The sequence below is a fragment of the Triplophysa dalaica genome, chromosome 3, assembly GCF_015846415.1.
Source record: "Triplophysa dalaica isolate WHDGS20190420 chromosome 3, ASM1584641v1, whole genome shotgun sequence".
In the NCBI taxonomy this organism is placed as follows: domain Eukaryota; kingdom Metazoa; phylum Chordata; class Actinopteri; order Cypriniformes; family Nemacheilidae; genus Triplophysa; species Triplophysa dalaica.
The window spans coordinates 24,582,539-24,600,072 of NC_079544.1; the positions used below are offsets into that span (position 1 = coordinate 24,582,539).

At 39.5% G+C, this 17,534-nt stretch overlaps 1 protein-coding gene across 1 annotated transcript in view; it reads right to left on the reverse strand.

The window, feature by feature from the left end:
• The window catches only part of LOC130415337 (protein unc-13 homolog A), a 114,308-nt gene that overhangs the window by 61,284 nt on the left and 35,490 nt on the right, over positions 1-17,534 (reverse strand). The window contains exons 12-31 of the mRNA XM_056740948.1: positions 16,876-16,954; positions 15,923-15,928; positions 15,435-15,509; positions 15,026-15,245; positions 14,247-14,474; positions 14,023-14,164; positions 13,779-13,948; positions 13,581-13,696; positions 13,287-13,450; positions 12,683-12,836; positions 12,469-12,537; positions 12,289-12,378; positions 11,993-12,127; positions 11,191-11,318; positions 11,002-11,087; positions 9,583-9,709; positions 9,332-9,428; positions 8,640-8,783; positions 8,388-8,465; positions 8,213-8,290 (exon numbers count right to left, since the gene is read on the reverse strand). Of these exons, the coding sequence (XP_056596926.1) occupies positions 8,213-8,290; positions 8,388-8,465; positions 8,640-8,783; positions 9,332-9,428; positions 9,583-9,709; positions 11,002-11,087; positions 11,191-11,318; positions 11,993-12,127; positions 12,289-12,378; positions 12,469-12,537; positions 12,683-12,836; positions 13,287-13,450; positions 13,581-13,696; positions 13,779-13,948; positions 14,023-14,164; positions 14,247-14,474; positions 15,026-15,245; positions 15,435-15,509; positions 15,923-15,928; positions 16,876-16,954 (2,386 nt within the window). The remainder of the gene's footprint in view (positions 1-8,212; positions 8,291-8,387; positions 8,466-8,639; positions 8,784-9,331; positions 9,429-9,582; positions 9,710-11,001; positions 11,088-11,190; positions 11,319-11,992; positions 12,128-12,288; positions 12,379-12,468; positions 12,538-12,682; positions 12,837-13,286; positions 13,451-13,580; positions 13,697-13,778; positions 13,949-14,022; positions 14,165-14,246; positions 14,475-15,025; positions 15,246-15,434; positions 15,510-15,922; positions 15,929-16,875; positions 16,955-17,534) is intronic.

The following is a 17,534-nucleotide window of genomic DNA, read 5'->3' on the forward strand; positions in this document are numbered from 1 at the left end:
ACAGTGGATGATTTCCTAACAGAGTGTGATATTTGTGCTCAGAATAATGTAAGAAAAGGGACAATTCGGTCAGAGGCAAGAGATAGATGCTGGTGATTATAGATAGATTCAGCAGATGGGTGGAGGCTGTACCATCATAGGACCAGGGCTCTGGGACTGTGATTAAGTTTTTGACAAGAGAAGTGATTCCCAGGTTTGGAATTCCATCTGAGATCAGTTCGGACAACGGCTCCTCATTTATTCAAAGAACTGTAAAAACTGTCTTGCAACAGCTGCGAATAAAACAGCGCCTAGGTTGTGTCTACCATCCCCAATCTCAAGGAATGGTTGAGAAGGCAAACGGAACCTTAAAAGATTAACAAAATCTGTGCAGACACCAAGTAGAACTGGGTAGATGCCCTACCTCTGGCACTAATGAAATATCGCATGCAAACTAATAGGACTACAAATTTGACTCCACATGAAATGCTCACGGGTAGACCTATGCCAGTACCTTTTTTAAGAGGCCCTTATGATGGACCGCCTCTGGAACAATTGCAGGTTGAGTTGAGAACTTATATGAGACAATTAACTGCTATACATGAGGCTATATCTTCACAGGAGCAGGCCCCGAGAGGACGAAGAAATTCCATGTGCAATCATTCCAGGGGATAAAGTGTACCTTTGAGTCTTCAGAAGGAGATGGAATGAGCCACGGTGGGAGGGGCCTTACACAGTCACACGAGCAACTCCAACAGCAGTGCAAGTAGAAGGGAGCACTACTTGGTACCATTTGAATCACTGCACAGGATACCCCACCTGCGACGACGAGATCCTGAACAAGCTGACGAGGAAGCTGAGGACCTATCAGCAACTTCATACGAAGGTCAGAGTCGAGTCAGGGAACCCCTGAGGGGATTCCAGAGTCCGCGCCAGAGACGCCTAGGGGACATAGGGACAACAGGAGCAGCTCCCACAGCACGAGCCAGAGCAGAGGACACAGCAGGAGGAGCCATACCAGGAGCCGGAGCCGGCGCAGTCAGAGCACGGTTCACAGCCAGAGCAGGAGCCCGATGAGTCAAGACAGAGCACAAAACCGAGACAGCCGGAGGGACATGCTATCAGGACTGTTTACGATCCTGACATACATGGGGAACATAGTGCAGCTCGAGATAGCCGCCATAAACCAGAACCACATGCCACCCCAGGCCCAACAGGCGCCGGTGAACCACGGCCGGGCCCAAGTCGGGAGGGAGATGCAGGACCTCATGGTCACGGCATTACTTCTGATGAGCCTGGTGCAGACCATACCACAGACCCAGAGCATTCCAGCCCAGAATTATCCTTCGAACAACTGCTGGCAGAAGAATTCCCAACCATCGACTTGTCAACACTTGAGTGGACACCCTACGATTTCAATGTGTGATGAAGTGCCCCAACATGAGAGACTTTGGGACATTGCTGTTCAAAATGAATGGTACAGGTGGGCACATTTCACAGTAGATCAGTCATACATGGACAGTTGTGTGTTTTGCACCCCGTCACCATTAAGTAAATTAACTGTTGTGCCAAACCCATATGATTACAGACACTGCGCTGGACATTATGCAAAGCAGTGCAATATGAAAATAAACACTGTTCCTTTTTGTTATGCAGAGAGTTTAGCCCTGGCAGGGCGTGAAAATAGGGAATGTTATTACACTCATTCATTGTGGGGAGAGGAATGTATGAAGATTAATGCGAAGCTTCCAACGAATATGATTGAAATCCCGGCTGTTTATGAAATAGATTATACATTAGAATATGAATGCTACAATAATACGAATGAAAAGAATGGAAATAATGTGGGGATGTTTGAAGGGAATTGCATGACTATTTGGCATTTAGAAAAAAATATGCGAAGTCAGAAGTGATAAAAAGACAATGGGACAATAGGTTTGCTTCTGCTACACTCAAGGATAACTTTACAGTTATAGGATGGGAAGATTGCCCAAACATGACAATAGGATGGCCCTTGATTGAATCCTATGAAACTCAGGTTAATGCTGTGGCCGATTACTTTTGGGTATGTGGAGGAAGCAAACTAAGAACAACACTACCAAAAAATTGGAGAGGTTTATGTGCAAGGGTTAAGCTAAAACAGGAGGTCACCATGATTACATGGGATCCAAATGAGAATGCACAAAGTGAACCAAAACAGAAAATAGTGAAAAGGGCTTACCAAAGTGACCCCAATGTTTATATAGACGCCATTGGTCAACCTAGGAATATCCCACACCAGTTTAAAGCAAGAGATGAGGTTAAATGTGATATTTTTGTATGGATTACCCCGAATAAGAACACAGAATGGATAAATTATCTGTATTACAATCAGCAGAGGTTTATTAACTACTCAAAAAAAAATAATGCACTTAAAGCTCTTGAAGAACAACTAGCCCCAACAAGTAAAATGGCCTGGCAAAACAGAGAAGCTCTGAATTGGTTGTTAGCAGAAAAAGGAGGAGTCTATGTAATGTTTGGAGAAGATTTCTGTACTTACATTCCTAATAATACTGCCCCAGATGGGTCTTTTACCCAGGCTATGGAGAAGTTGAAAAACCTTAGAGACGAAATAACAGCTAATGCAGGAAGAGATAAAGCATTGGGGACATGGTTTGATTCAATATTTGGGTTCTGGGGAGAATGGCTAACCAAAGTGGGAATAATGATTGTTGTTGTGTTAATCATGTCTGCAATATTGTTCTGTTGTGTTCTCCCTACACTAAGATCTTTGTTGGTTAAGGCCACAGCTAGACAAATGTTACTGCACACAGAGATAAATGTGCAGCATGACTCTGAGGCATTTATGTTAACCATGATCATGGCAATGGACAAATGCGAAGAGCATGAGACACCTTAGCTTGCCACAAAACCACAACAGAAAAATGGGGTGCCATTTTTATTTTGCTGTTATAACTCTGTTTTTATGTAAAAAAGGGAGAAGGTCTAGAATTGTATTTCATTTTGGGGTATGTAGTATTAGTAGGATACTTTTAGATACAAATAGGCAGGAAGATAGTTGATGTTTTGATTGTTATTTTTTGGCAAAAACCCCTTTCCCTTCCTTTTAGTTTGCCCATACGAAGGCCCCAAAAGATGTGAATGAAAAGGATATGCATTATGTGGTTTCTTTCTTTCTTTCTTTCTTTCTTTCTTTCTTTCTTTCTTTCTTTCTTTCTTTCTTTCTTTCTTTCTTTCTTTCTTTCTTTCTTTCTTTCTTTCTTGCTACTATCACCACAATATACAGGCCAAGACTGGGTGTTCCAGAGAGAGTTTTGGGTGATCGTCAAACTGACGTCCGCAGAGAAGTTCAGCAAGGAGCAGGAGGTTAAAATAGGATGGAAACGATATCTTCCGCTGCGAGAAGACGAGTATTCACAGGAGTACCGATACTGGAGTGAGAGAGTAGTGCTACATCCTGCATGACCGGGGTACCCCAGACGACACTTAGGACCAGCAGCACGGCAAATACTGGAACATGATCCAGCGGTTCTGGCAGTAGGACAGTAAGTTGCTGTCCCAGCTTACTACGACAACTTGGTCGGGATAACTTTTGTCTTTTTCTTCACAAAACCTGGACACCGACATGTTGTTGACCGAGGAAGGAGCACTTTGAAAACTACACGTCATAATTTACCAATCACGGAATGAGAATACCAATGTGCGCATTACCCAAGGAACTAGAACTGTGAGTAGGAGTACAAGGGCAAAGGGCCAGTGGAAGATCCACCTCTTTTAGTGAAGGTGAGGGCCACCCACTGGACGAACATAGTTAGTTTTAAAATATTAGTTACCCTTGTTAGAACTCCTTTAGTGACCTCACCCAGTCTCGACGAAGAGTACATAAGTAATGACATCTGTCTTTGAACAGTTTGCAGAGAAGTTCAGACCTTATCATACAAATAATTCTCCACACCGCCAACTACCTTCAGACCGAGTAAGAGGGACATCGCTCTATTCTCCATCTAGAAGTGAATGTACTGAGAGACAGTGCTATTACTACTTGGTGATTTCCGGTTATGCATCTGTATTTTCTGAACATAGACAACCAGAGCCACGGACGGACACTTTGAGATTGCTAACCCATGATAGCGCCATTTTGGCCATAGGATTTACTTCAACACAAGAAGACTCATGGACTGAGAGAAAACCCAGATGGACTTTAACTGTGTACACTCAATATTTGCATTGGCCCTCAATTAACCTACATACGGGGGCTTTGACATTAAGACCGCATAGTTGTCATACACGATTCAAAGCAGGATCCAGATTGAGACCAGGTCAGTGGATGATCTTCAATTATCGCACTGAAGGATACGAGTTAAATTGAACCTTAGCAACCATCACAATAGAAGGGAGAAGACATCCATGGCATCCCAGGAGATTTCAGGGACTGTGTGGAGAGCGGGACATAGCTTCTATGATGTTCATTTAACGTGTGTAATCATAATACCGATAATTATGAAAAATGGCATGGATATGGACCAAAATGGCATGGATTCCTTGAACACTACCTTGGGACAGGTAAACTTTGGGGTAAATGAAACATCATCTGATCATTTGTTCCGAGGTCTACTGGTTCCAGCGTTTGAATCTAAGCACCGGCAGAAAAGACAGAGTATCAACAGAAAGAGAGGAGCACTCTCCGATGCATGGATGGATCACCCCAATCCCCCTCATCCTTATGCTACTAACATGTGGTGGAGATTGACAAATCATACCGTTAGAATGAATATTGCCAGACACTGTTATGTTTGTGCTCACTTTCCTCACAGCACCACTGGAGGAGATTGGTGGCCACATCAGAATCCCAACAACACACTTGAAGTAGCCAAGGCTGCAGTAGCAGCTGCCGGACTAAGCAAAGGTCTTGATGTCAAATTTCGGGGATCAATAGATAATATATTTGCAGACGGACTAAAGCTACCCCCCCATGAGCAAACTATGATGCACGATATGTGGATTCCACACCCTCTTCCTGGCAGACTCTCTGCTCAGATAGCAACTGTTAAACATGTACCTAACAATCTAGTCTGTTATGAGAGAAAGACAGAGAATTACTCTCTGGGGACAATACCAGACTGGAAATGTCCAGACATCTATAAACCTGTTAATGAATCGGTCAGACGAAGCTGTATGGCCTGTCTCCATTACGCGGACTACGTAAATCCCCCAGCTACGATGGTTACTGTTACTCATGAAGTACCACAGCCAATTGTTACTTACCAGTACATACTTACTTCCGAAAGAGGACGAGCAAAATGTCCATCGTGCTCAACTGTGCATGTTCCTGATCACAAGGGAACGGGAGTCATTGAAGGATACTACTGGCTGTGTGGCTATCAAGTATATTTATCATTGCCAAAGAATTGGACAGGACTGTGTGTTTTGGTCCAGCCACATGGAGGAGCTATTATTCTGCCTCATAGATCAATGGATAGTCAACAGCGAGTGAGAAGAGGATTATTCAATTTCCTACAAGACAGCCCTGTGACAAAAAATCATCACATATGGACAGTTGCAGAAAAGATTGCGGTTGCTTTTGCTCCAGCATTGGGAGTAGAATCACTGATGCTCGACGTAGAGATCACTAGATATGAGTTGTCTTCATTTATCAACACAACGAAGCTCATGATGGAGGGAATCAAGGAAGAACTACAAGGATTACGTCTTACTGCTCTTCAGAAATCGTTTGGTACTGGATCAATTTACTTTCGCACAAGGAGGTGTGTGTGCTATGGTTGGAGAGACTTGTTGCACATACATACCAGACAACGACGCAGATGGACATCTCATCGAACAAGGAATACACAACATCTCAATGCTATCTATCGCGATAGCGAAGGGTGAAGTAGATTCAGATAATTCAATATGGGGCTGGCTTGACAACATATTTCCCAAAATGCATAACATATTGATGCTGATAATCTGCATTGTCACACCAATCCTGATATTAATGTGTTTTTGGCCTTGCTTCATGCAGGCAGTTAAGCGAATTACTAGATCTGCTCCTCACCATCAAATGGTGGTGTATTCGGTCAGTGATGATCAACTATTTGCAATCTAATATAGAAGACAATGTTTAAATAGTTATAAGCAGGAGTTGTCCGTGTTACGAGACAACCTAGTCGGGTCAGATGGATTTTTCTTTTATGGCTTATACGCATATATATGGAATAATGAGTTTAATCATTTATATTGATTCATTTTGCTCACGCTGATATATTCCCTTTGAAGTAGATATTCCTCTTCTGTTAGCCTTAATCAAATGTGGGATTCTTATGGAGCCCCAAAGGGGGGAATATATTGTGTATAATTTTGATCATATCCTGTATACTATGGAAACTGTTATTTACCCCGGTCATGAAGAAGTATTCATAGGAATGTTTGTAACATAGTTGTGTTAGTAGATCAGAAATCATATTAACTTAGATGAGTATTAGAATCAAGATTGTTTGAATGATAGAATCAATATACTTATGCATGATGGAAATGATAGAATCAACATATTTATGCACGATAGAGTCAATATATGTGAACTTATGCAGTAATTGCTTTCATAAAACATTTTAATCATTTTTAGCAATACAAAATCCAGTGATGTTTTAGGCCTGACCCAATTAAGTCAAACTTATGATGCATTATAGCACAACTTATTTTTAAAAAAATGAGTCAAGGTTGAAATTCCACCATTAGACCACAAACCTTGATGCCTAGAAATAATGGTGGCAGACAAGCACAGTATAACTAGAGGTTGGAAAACACCCGATTTTCAGATGCTTTTGGGAAACATCTCACTTTGTTTGACTTGAACAAATAAAGTAAAAACTTTGACACCTGGACCTTCTTTGTCTGGACAATTTTTGAACTGCAAGATCAGCATTATTTCCTCATCACTAACGCCATTAGCTGGTGCATGTATATGTTATGTCAATTTTCAGACAAAGAAGAGAAAGTCCACAGACATCTCTTCTTATTTTAAGAAGAAATGTACAGAAGGAGGAGTGAAAGAGATGGCAGGGGAGCAACAGAGGCTTAGTAATAGTGAGGAGGAGGAGGATGGAGGAGAGGAACAGACAGAGCAGCATGACAAAGATACACAGCCACCATTAGTGACAGAACACAATGACGAGGAAAAACAGACAGCAGCAGCCCAGGGACAGTCAGCACCATTGGTCACAGAAGTGTTGCAGGACAAGGCAAGAGCAGGTGTTAGAAGTGTTCCTTGACCAACAGGTGAAGTTACGATCACGTGGCCCTAATAATGAAATTGATGGCTAGCCTAGATAGTAACATCATCTGGAGAAATGTATGTTTTTTTTAGTGTTCCCATTAATTTACAAATCATGACATAATCACTTAAAGCTTTTTGATTCATGTTTATGGTAACACTTTAGAATACTGTATCTTACTTACTGCATAACTAATAAGGAATTTTTGAAGAATTAATTATTTATTAAAACTTAAGTCACTAACTACTAAAGAAGATGTGTTAACTAATCCGTATGTAATATAATTTTATAATACAAAAACAACAAAATTGAATTTACTGAATGGCATTTATGCTGAGGAAAACAAACACACACAGTACTGTATATAAAATAAAAAAACTAATATGAGGTTGGATTTGTATGACTGTTCATTAGTAGTTGCTTAGTTATTTTTCTTGAACCTTAATGAGTAGATAATTAGTAGTAGTTCTTCAGGAGTTATTGCAGAATTCGTTATTTATTGATTAACTAACTGTTACTTAACACGATAATACAATTATATTACATACTGATTAGTTAACATATCCCCAGTAACACTTTTCCCCAGTAACTGTTTTGTTTGTAATAAATGTACACCTTATGCCAAATATAATTGCAAAATAAAACAGAATTGTTGTGCAACTCAAAATGTTAACTGTACTTTTATTAGTCTATGCACATTATATCATTAGTAACATTAAATATAATGTTAAGTATATAATGTTAAATATAATAAGTATATCAGTAGAAGTTTCCTTAAGTCTTTCTGATAGTTTTCAACAGGCCAGTTTACTACAACAGTAGAATACAATTCTGAAATTATGGTTTATAGTTTTGGTGTGCCACCCCAAGATTTTAAGTGGCCCCATCTAGCCACCCCTATGAAAAATTTCTGGAGGCGCCACTGCAGTGCATGTGTGTGTGTATGTTCTGGTTTTACTAACATTTTTTCCTCCCATGGCCTCAAACATCTTCTCCAGCTGAACCCTCAGCTGCTGGATATTATTAATGATGATACAAGGCTAAAAAAATACAGAAAAGAAGTGAAATTACATTCAATGATTTTATATGATTTCCACATTATACATGTGCAGAAAAGTATTAATACGCAAAAAGTACCACTTTCTCCTTCTGACAGTGATTGGGGAAATCCTTAGCAATGATGTCAGCATAAGACAGAAGAACATTCCCTATGGTCTGAGAGAGAGAGAGAATTAATCTTCTTTGAGGGAGAGATCATAAATTATGTTTTTCTTGTTATCAGTTCAGTAGTACAGATTGGCTCAGGTGTTAGTGTTTGTGCACGTGTGGGTTTTTTATGTCTGTATTTGTGGGTGTTTTGTGTGTAAGTGATATATCTGCTGTGTTCACCTTGGCAAATCTCTTCATGTAGTTGCCAACAATATGAGGATCAGGACACTCCAACTTCCTGATGATCTCAAAGCTCTGGTTGAGCTGAGAGAAGACATCCACAACCGAGCAAGAGAAAAGCGCATGCTCAGATGTCTGCTGAAACTGTAGAGAGAGAGAGAGCGAGAGAGAGAGATCAGTCCACCGAAAAATATGAGGAGATTTATGAACATCTACATGAATTCTGCTTTTTTCAGTCTCTTAAAAAATAAAACGCTTTTAGAAAAAATATTATAGATACTGCTAGCGCTTAACCTGATTTGGCCAAGTGGTTGATGTCCTCAGGACAACATATTTTGTTTACCCAAGGAAAACATTTTTTAAAATAAAACCTAAACCCACACCAAACCCCATCCCTAACCATAACTTACCCCTAAAATCAGAGGGAAATGATTAGTGAAAACAATGGTCTAGAAGAACATAATCCTGGTTGAAAGATTAAACATGATGTTGTCCTAAGGATATCAACCACTTGGCAAAAACAGGAGAGCCACTGCTAGCCAGATCTCTATATCTGATAAACTACTAGACAATTATTTATATGAATAATTATTAATACTATCTGATGGTCACACTGGTCACATCATTTATCAGATATGATAACGTATTCATGTTAGCATGTGTGTTGACGCTCATGTTGAGGTGATATTTACCCCGTCCTTGGTGTCTCTGACCAGAGCTCCGTGCAGAAAATCTCTGGATACTTCTTCATTCTCATCCAACCAGAGGATCACAAACGGCTCGAACCATCTGACAGCACATAAAGACAAACTGAGACAAAGCACAGCGCTCACACTACCTCTGTAGTTTTCAAGTGTGCAGTACACGACCAGAGTATAGAGCACAGAACCCTCAAACCCACAATGCATAGTTTTTTTCTGGAAGTGTATGATGGTGGTCTTACGCGGGGTACTCAGGTACGCGATCTTTGAAGTGCAGCAGCTCTTTGCAGTATTCATTGTAAAGCCACTTGACCTTGAAGTGCAGGTTCATGTAGTCAGCGCTCTTACACAGTCTGTGTTTCTCATGCTCTGACACACAGAAGAGAACACACTTATGAACACGGACTGCTTGATTGTCTTTTAAGTTAATAGAAGAAACCCTTGAAGAAAATGGCTCCTTTTCATTTTTTAAGGCAATAATCGTTTTACCAATTTCATCTCACAAAGAAAATAACACATCAGTTTTAGTTTCAACTGTGACACAATTTTATGAGAAAAACACAGAAAGGTTCTGGAATTCTCTGTCTTTAACACTTCTTAAATGATATTTCATTTTTTGAGAAGAGACTGAACATATGGGGCCCTATTTTAACGATCTGAAACGCAAGTGTCATAGCGCGAAGCGCAAGTAACTTTGTGGGCGGGTCTCGGCGCTGTTGCTATTTTCCCGGCGGGATAAATGGCTCTTGCGCCCGGCGCAAATCTAAAATGGGTTGGTCTGAAGTAGCTTCATTATTCATAGGTGTGGTTTGGGCCTAACGTGAAATATACCAATCAGAGCGTCATCCAACATTCCCTTTAAAAGCGGGTGCGCAAGTTCCATTATGGATTGCTATTATTATGGCGTATTTACCAGGCGCAAAAATATGAGCAATCTCAACTCAACTGGTAAGTTGAAGACTAAGGTTTTTAATGTACTTACATTATGGTAAAGGTGATTTCACAGTCTTTTTTTTCAGTCTTTCAGTTTTTTCAGTTTTTCAGTCGATTTTTTTTCCTGGTTCTTGACGGACAAACCAATTTGTCAGATGTCCTTATATACATATATGTCTTGCCACTATTGGGCAAACAGGTCTGATCCTTAATTACTACAATTAGCCTGAATAATTTGTAAGCTAGATTTATGCCTATTTTTTCACATCTTCGTGGCACACCACAATGATTTCCGTCATCTCATGTGTTAATATTTTTTTAGTGTAACAATTTATGATTTGCAAAAATAACTGTTGCATCTGTGTAGATTACATGAGCAAAGTGTATGCGCGTTGTGCACGCTATACATTATGGTCAAGCATGCGCCCTTAAAATAGCATAATGAACAACGCGCAACGCGCCACTGACTTTAGACTAGGTTTTTTCTGGTCAGTGGCGCAATTGTTTAATGTAAAAGCAAAATAGCACCAGTGATTGTTTGCGCCGGAACACGCCTCCTTTTTTGCGCTGAACCGCCACGGGAGCGCAAGTTCATTCACTAGTTTAGCGACGTGCTTCTGTGGAGGGAAAAGCGCGCTCTGCGCGGGTGCAAAATAGGAATGACACATGCGTCGGTGTACAAAGTCAATTGCGCTGGGTGCAAGATAGGGCCCTTCGTCAGCATTTACCTTCCATAGCGTACTTCATATCCTGAGCAAACATGTTCCACATCACATCCGCACTGATCTTCCCAACATTTAGCTCCTGAGGGAACCTGTACCAAACATACACATTGTCCTTATACTTCTTTTTCTGTGACTTAAAGTATTTTTTTTCTTTTCTGTAATATTCTTCATGCACTGAGAAGAGAAACTCACTGGTTGAGACAGGGTGTGTATGAGTTCTTATCCTCTTCTATAATCGACACAATGAGCGTGATGAGTTTAGACCAGAAGTCCAGATTCTTGATACTTGGACCCTGTTCTTCAGGAGGAACCGTCTTAGACTGAGTAGAAGTAAGAAGAGTTAATAAAATAATTAAAGAGAGTATGTCACATTTGTACAGTTATGCATACACCCACACAAACGTGTACACATACATACTCAAACACATATACACACACACACACACACACACATATACACATACGCACGCACAAACACATACGTGAGCACACACACACACGCGCATGCATCCACACACACCCACGCATGCACATACAGATGCACAAACACACACACGGATCATGAGCCAGTCCAGGCAGTTATGACGTGTCAAAAACTCCAGATGTGTCTTCCATCTCACTAATACAGATCTGCAGTGAAAGTGCATTTAGAGAGAGAGAGTGAGAGAGAGAGAGCCAGTGGTAAACACGACTCACTGTGGCTCTTCTTGAATCATAACTGCACTGACACATCGACTCAAATCAGTATTTCATTTTCTATAAAACAACTTCAAGACAAACTGCATTTTGTCTAAACAGCAACCAAACAGCAGAAAACCAGCAAAGAAACAGATGCATTCTATCCACTCTAACGCACCGTATCATTCTATTCATATATCGTGATATTTATGCCTTTGTTCCTAAATTGCTTAAAAACTGATTACATGTTTCATGGAAAAAAAACCAGCATTGCAATTTCAACAGACCTAAACACACACATATACTGTATACTCACAGGGTCATTCTGATACTCTCGGCCGTACAGTTCATGGCAGTTATTAAATATATATTCATAAGTTGAGTTGAGACAAGCTTTGACGCAATCTTTAACAACTTGACTTGCTCTGGGTGGACTCTGAAGTTCCTGAACCTAAAAACACACACCATTACACTGAGATTTATGTTAAGAATTTATAAAGGTCAACAAATGTTGTTACAACCTTCAACACAACGTTGTACAATGTGTTAAAACGATCATAACTTATAGTCATTGAGAATCAAATCATAAATCATAAACAGAAGAAGAAGAACCTTCATCCTGAAGAAAGTGATGCTGGTCAGAAGATCTACGGTGGACTTCAGATCTTGTAACCTCTCTGGACTGCTGGCGGGAAAATTATTCTGCAACACAAACACAACGACAGGTCAGTGGTGTAAATGTAAAGATCAGAGGTATGATGTTAAATCTATGAGAATGTTATGAGAATTTACCCTGTACATCGAGAGATCAATCCTCAGAGAGTTATGCAGCTGGTCCAACAGTTTCACAAATCTCTCTTTCTGCAACAAATTTAAATATGAGAAATATAATACACGAATAAACACATAACAGTCATGTTTAAAGATGTTCTGACTAAAAAGCATGTTAACCTGAAGGACATTATTTTAATCATGTGTGTGTGTGTGATTAAAACATATAACAGACCCCAAAGTTTGATGCGGCGAAGCGGTCTGATGCTGAGACGTTATTGGAAGACTGTGTTGTGTGAGCATAGTAAGCGTTGATGTTTGCCAGAAGTGTGCTCATGACCGCAGGGACACCAGGACACATGTACTTTGATGACAGACACGCAAAATGCCTGAACACAAACATGAGATTATCCAGAGCTGATGCTGTTTATTACTACAGTAAACAATGAAAACGTATCACGGTGTTCGTGAAAATGTTCATATTTATAACCATATTTTCAATAATAACACATATTTAATGTTTTCTTTCCACTGTTTGTTCCACAGTGTAGTAAAATAAAATTACAAATATAAATAAACAATATACAACGAAAGAGACAAAAAAATGAAGACAAATTTAAACAAAAAAAATAAAAAGCTAAATAAAACAAAAATCTACACAAATAGATAAATGACAATCTAAAAAATCTAAAATAAAATAGACACACAACAGAGAACTAAAACCCTTACTTTGCTAAAACACCACGCATACACAACATATTCACAGGTTTGTTAGTAGTTACTTATTTACTCAGAGGTTATGACTGTAAATCTCAAGATTTATTTATTTCTTGGCTTACGTCATGGCCTGGTAGATAGATTCCACTCCGTATCTCATGGCGAACTCATCCACGATTTCCTGTGCTGTTTCTTCATAGTACACTTTCCAGGCATCATCTCCTTTGGTGTCCGGAATCTTCACGACACCACTGTTCTGTTTCTCTGTGGTGTAGTGGAAGATGTGCTGCAAAGCATCATGGGTAAAAGTCACAATTTGATCATAACGAGCTTGATGCAGGAGACTAACAGACGTGAAGTGATGTGATGTTTCAGACCTCATTTAAAATGAAATAAATGCTTTAGTGTTTGTGTACCTCATGCAGACAGGTGTACTGAACGTGATAAGGCGAGACAGTTTCCTCTCCTTTAATCTCAATGCTGATGTGCATACGGATAGCTCCGGACACTGCTGACTTATCAGTGCGCTTGTCTGTTCGCACACAGAGAGAATATCATCATTGCGAACATGCACCTGAATCCTCAGATCATAAAATCATCCCTTCCGCTCTCACCCAAATTATACCAGACGTCCATTTCACCACTGAGCGTTCTCACTTCAATGATGGTCTGTCCCAGAAAATCATCAGACTCCCGTTTAAATTTCTGCTTCACGCGAGACTTGATGTCATCGTCTTCGTCCCAAACGCGCACTTTGATTCGGTCGGAGGAGTTGTGACACTCGCTGCACACGCAAAACAGCACGTGACTGTCTGAATTTACTGGCTATGCAGATCACACAAAAAACACATCACTTACAAGTGAAAGCTCTCGTCCCAGATGGGGTTGAGATTGCCGTAGATGGTCTTGGTTCTCTTCTTGGTTTTGCCCACTTGTACGGTGACGTATGGGTCACTTGAACCCGTCTTATCCTTCGCCTGCAGACCCTGAGCACACACCACTGACAGACAGACGAAACATCTCTTGAGTTTAAAAGATGATGTCACTGTAGTGTCTGTCATTGAGTGTAACTGTGAGCTCACCCGTGATGCTAATCTTGGCCGACCATTTCGACGTCCCGTCCAGAACACTCTGTTTCATCTGTTTCATCTGGGTTCCGTGGGTCGCCTTTGCAACGTCAAAGACTTCTTGGATCAGTTCGAAGATCTCCGGTTTGTTGCGTTCACGGATCTTCATGCGGTCCTTCAGAACCATGATGATGTTCTGCGTGCGGTCCTCCGCTCCGTGTTTAGAGCTCTTCTCTGCGGCTCCTGAGGAACTTTTTTCATTTAAGCTTTTGAAATGTAATTGTTTTTTACAGATAATTAAAAAATACAGTCAAAAACGTAATATTACAGAAAAAGACAGCAAATTTACAAGTGAAAGGGTGGAATCTAAAAAAAACATTGTTTTACAGTTAATTTCTGGCATCCCAGAAAAATTCCTATGTGTTAAAACAAGATTTTCTCTTTTTACAGTTCATTTTTTAAATACGGTCAAAATTGTAAAATTACAGGTGCATATTTACAAGAAAACGAGGAAAATAATTTATTATGTTTCCTATATCCTGTAAAAAAAAAAAACAGAAAATAAGATGACAGTTTGTTTTACACTGTAGTTTTGCACTAAAACGAGACATTCTCATGTCATGTCAAACCTGTGCAAGTTTCCTTCTTCTTTAGAACACAAAAGAAGGTTGATTACCAAGCAACACTGAACTCCATTGACTTCCATTGTATGAACAGAAAACTTTTTATTTTGGGTGAACTGAACCTTTAAAATCTAAACAAAATGTATGAACATGCACATCAAGTAAACTCACTCTGCAGGCAGTCGGCATTGAGTAGGTCCTGGCACTTGTCGTGACATTTGACCCCACATTCAGAGCAGCGCATGCCCTGTCGAGCGATGCCCCACAGAAGCCCCTCGCACTCGTAACAATAGGTGGGTGTGGTGGCCGTCCAGACCTCGAAGTTGTGTGGTGTTGTACAGGAGATAGGATAGATCAGAGCCTGAAGCGTTTTCTTATACACGTGGCTCTTCTGCAGGAGCACAACACAATGTCTCTCAAAACAATTAAATGACAGGTGCCATAATATGACCAAAACTCAACACAACAGCTTGAGTAAATCACATGTTGTGAGCGAGAGCGAGAGCGAGAGCGAGAGCGAGAGAGAGAGAGAGAGAGAGAGAGAGAGAGAGAGAGAGAAGAGAGAGAGAGAGAGACTTACCAGTTCTTCATTATTGAGTGTACTGGAGGCCATAGCAGATGTGATACCTGCCTTACGAGAGTTCTGAACTAGAGACTAAACACACAGACAATCATATATGAAAAACATCTCAATCATATCTCCTAATGAGATTCAGTAGGGAACAAACAGAGACGTGTACCCCGGCCATCTCGTGTTTTCAGATTTGATCTCAAATATATCTCATCAAGTCAAAGACTGTTTAATGTTGTGTATATACATAAAGTATTCACTTAGTGTATGTCAACATTAATTTGGCTTCTTTTTGCCTTAGCACATCTGTCCTTTTATATCGTTTTATTAATTCATGATCAGGCACAATATAACTCAAGTTGGTCAGTAAAAGAGGAACACACCGATTCATAATGAAGTTATGAATATTTGAACATTTGATTAAGCTATTACTATTGATAAAATGAATGAATAACGCTGTATGATCATAACTTTACAGAGACAGAATAATGTCTTACCATAGCCTGAGTCCAGACAGCAAAGGTTAAAACAGAAGAAAAACTGCATTAGAAACAGAGATAATAAGTAAATCATGGGCCAGATTCACCAAAATGTTCTTAAAACAAAAAAATTATAAGAATGTTCCCAATCTTAAGAAGTGCTCAAATATTTCATTGAGAGAATCTTAATGACCGAATCTCAATTACATGTTTATATTTTTTTAGCATTTTTTTTAAATAGATAAGCAAGTGATAAACAAATATTAAGATTTAAATTATTGGTCAACTATAAATCAATACATGTTCCTAAATGTTCCTAAATATTTATACATTTATGTGTATGTGTTAATAAATACAAAATACATAAGCACAGTACACAGACATACAGAATATTATGTAAACACAAACTTTTATGCTGGATGTGTAAAATTTAAAATCTGGGAAAAAATATAAATATTGCATTTCTATAATAGTAGTAGTAATAGTGGCAATAGTAAGTCCATTTCCATAATAGTTGTACTAACAATAGTAAATATAGGGGCTGTGTCCACCGAGGCGCATTTACGCAGATGAAAACGGCAGGAGCGGGTTTTAAAACGCCCACTGCAAGCGCAGCGTTTTGCTAAAGGTTAGCATTTGCATAGCACCAGCGCTGAGCGGAAAAAAAACGTCAACTTATGACTTTTTTTCTTAAGCGTGGCTTTCCCTTTCGAAACAATTATAAAAACACGCCGGCCGCAGGCCCACATGGCTTTATACATTAAGTAAGAAACAGTATTCTAAAGTGTTAACACTTATTCCTTAAAATTGACATTAAAAAAGCATTGACAAAGATGTTTCTTTATTTCAAGTCACTTGATTTCCCTTTCACATGTTTTATGATTCCAGCCCAAGACATTTTGATACGTCAACTGTATTGAATCTTGTTTATCAACACCACAACACAGATTTTATGGGTTACGGGTTCTTACCAGATCTCTGACCAGAGGAATAGTCTTTCTCTTACGAAGGTCAGGCATGCTGTCTATACTGTACAGTGCTCCTCCCATCCTTTACACAAAGACAAACCAGACTCATATCTTAAACATAATGTTGCATGAAATATGATTTCAACAGCAGGCTGAAGAAACCGACCGAGTTATTTCCTCTACACATCACGGTTTACTTTTCATTAACATTAGAATGAATGCATTCAATATATTTATGGTTTAGTGTTGTCTTGTGTCGCCTTTGCAAAATTGTGCAATATATCATAATTATAAATAAAAAAATGATTTCAAAAGATAAAAAAATAGGATAAATAACATTTAATCAGGGTGGTTTGAAATCGATATCAACCCTTGCCCAGGCAGAAAATCTTACCATGTTAAATTCAGTAATCATTTGATTTTTCTGATCTTGAACCCATGATAACTTTGGGTTTCTTATACAGTAAATATTTGACAGTGTTGGCAAAACTTATTCAATTCGGTCCCCATTGACTTCTATTGTATGGTCATAAATCCAATGCAAGTCAATGGGGACCAATGAGTTCTCTGTTACCACCATTCTTCAAAATATCGTCTTTTGTGTTCTGCTGTAGAAAGAAAATCATACAGATTTGAATTGACAAGAGGGTGCTTTTCTGAAC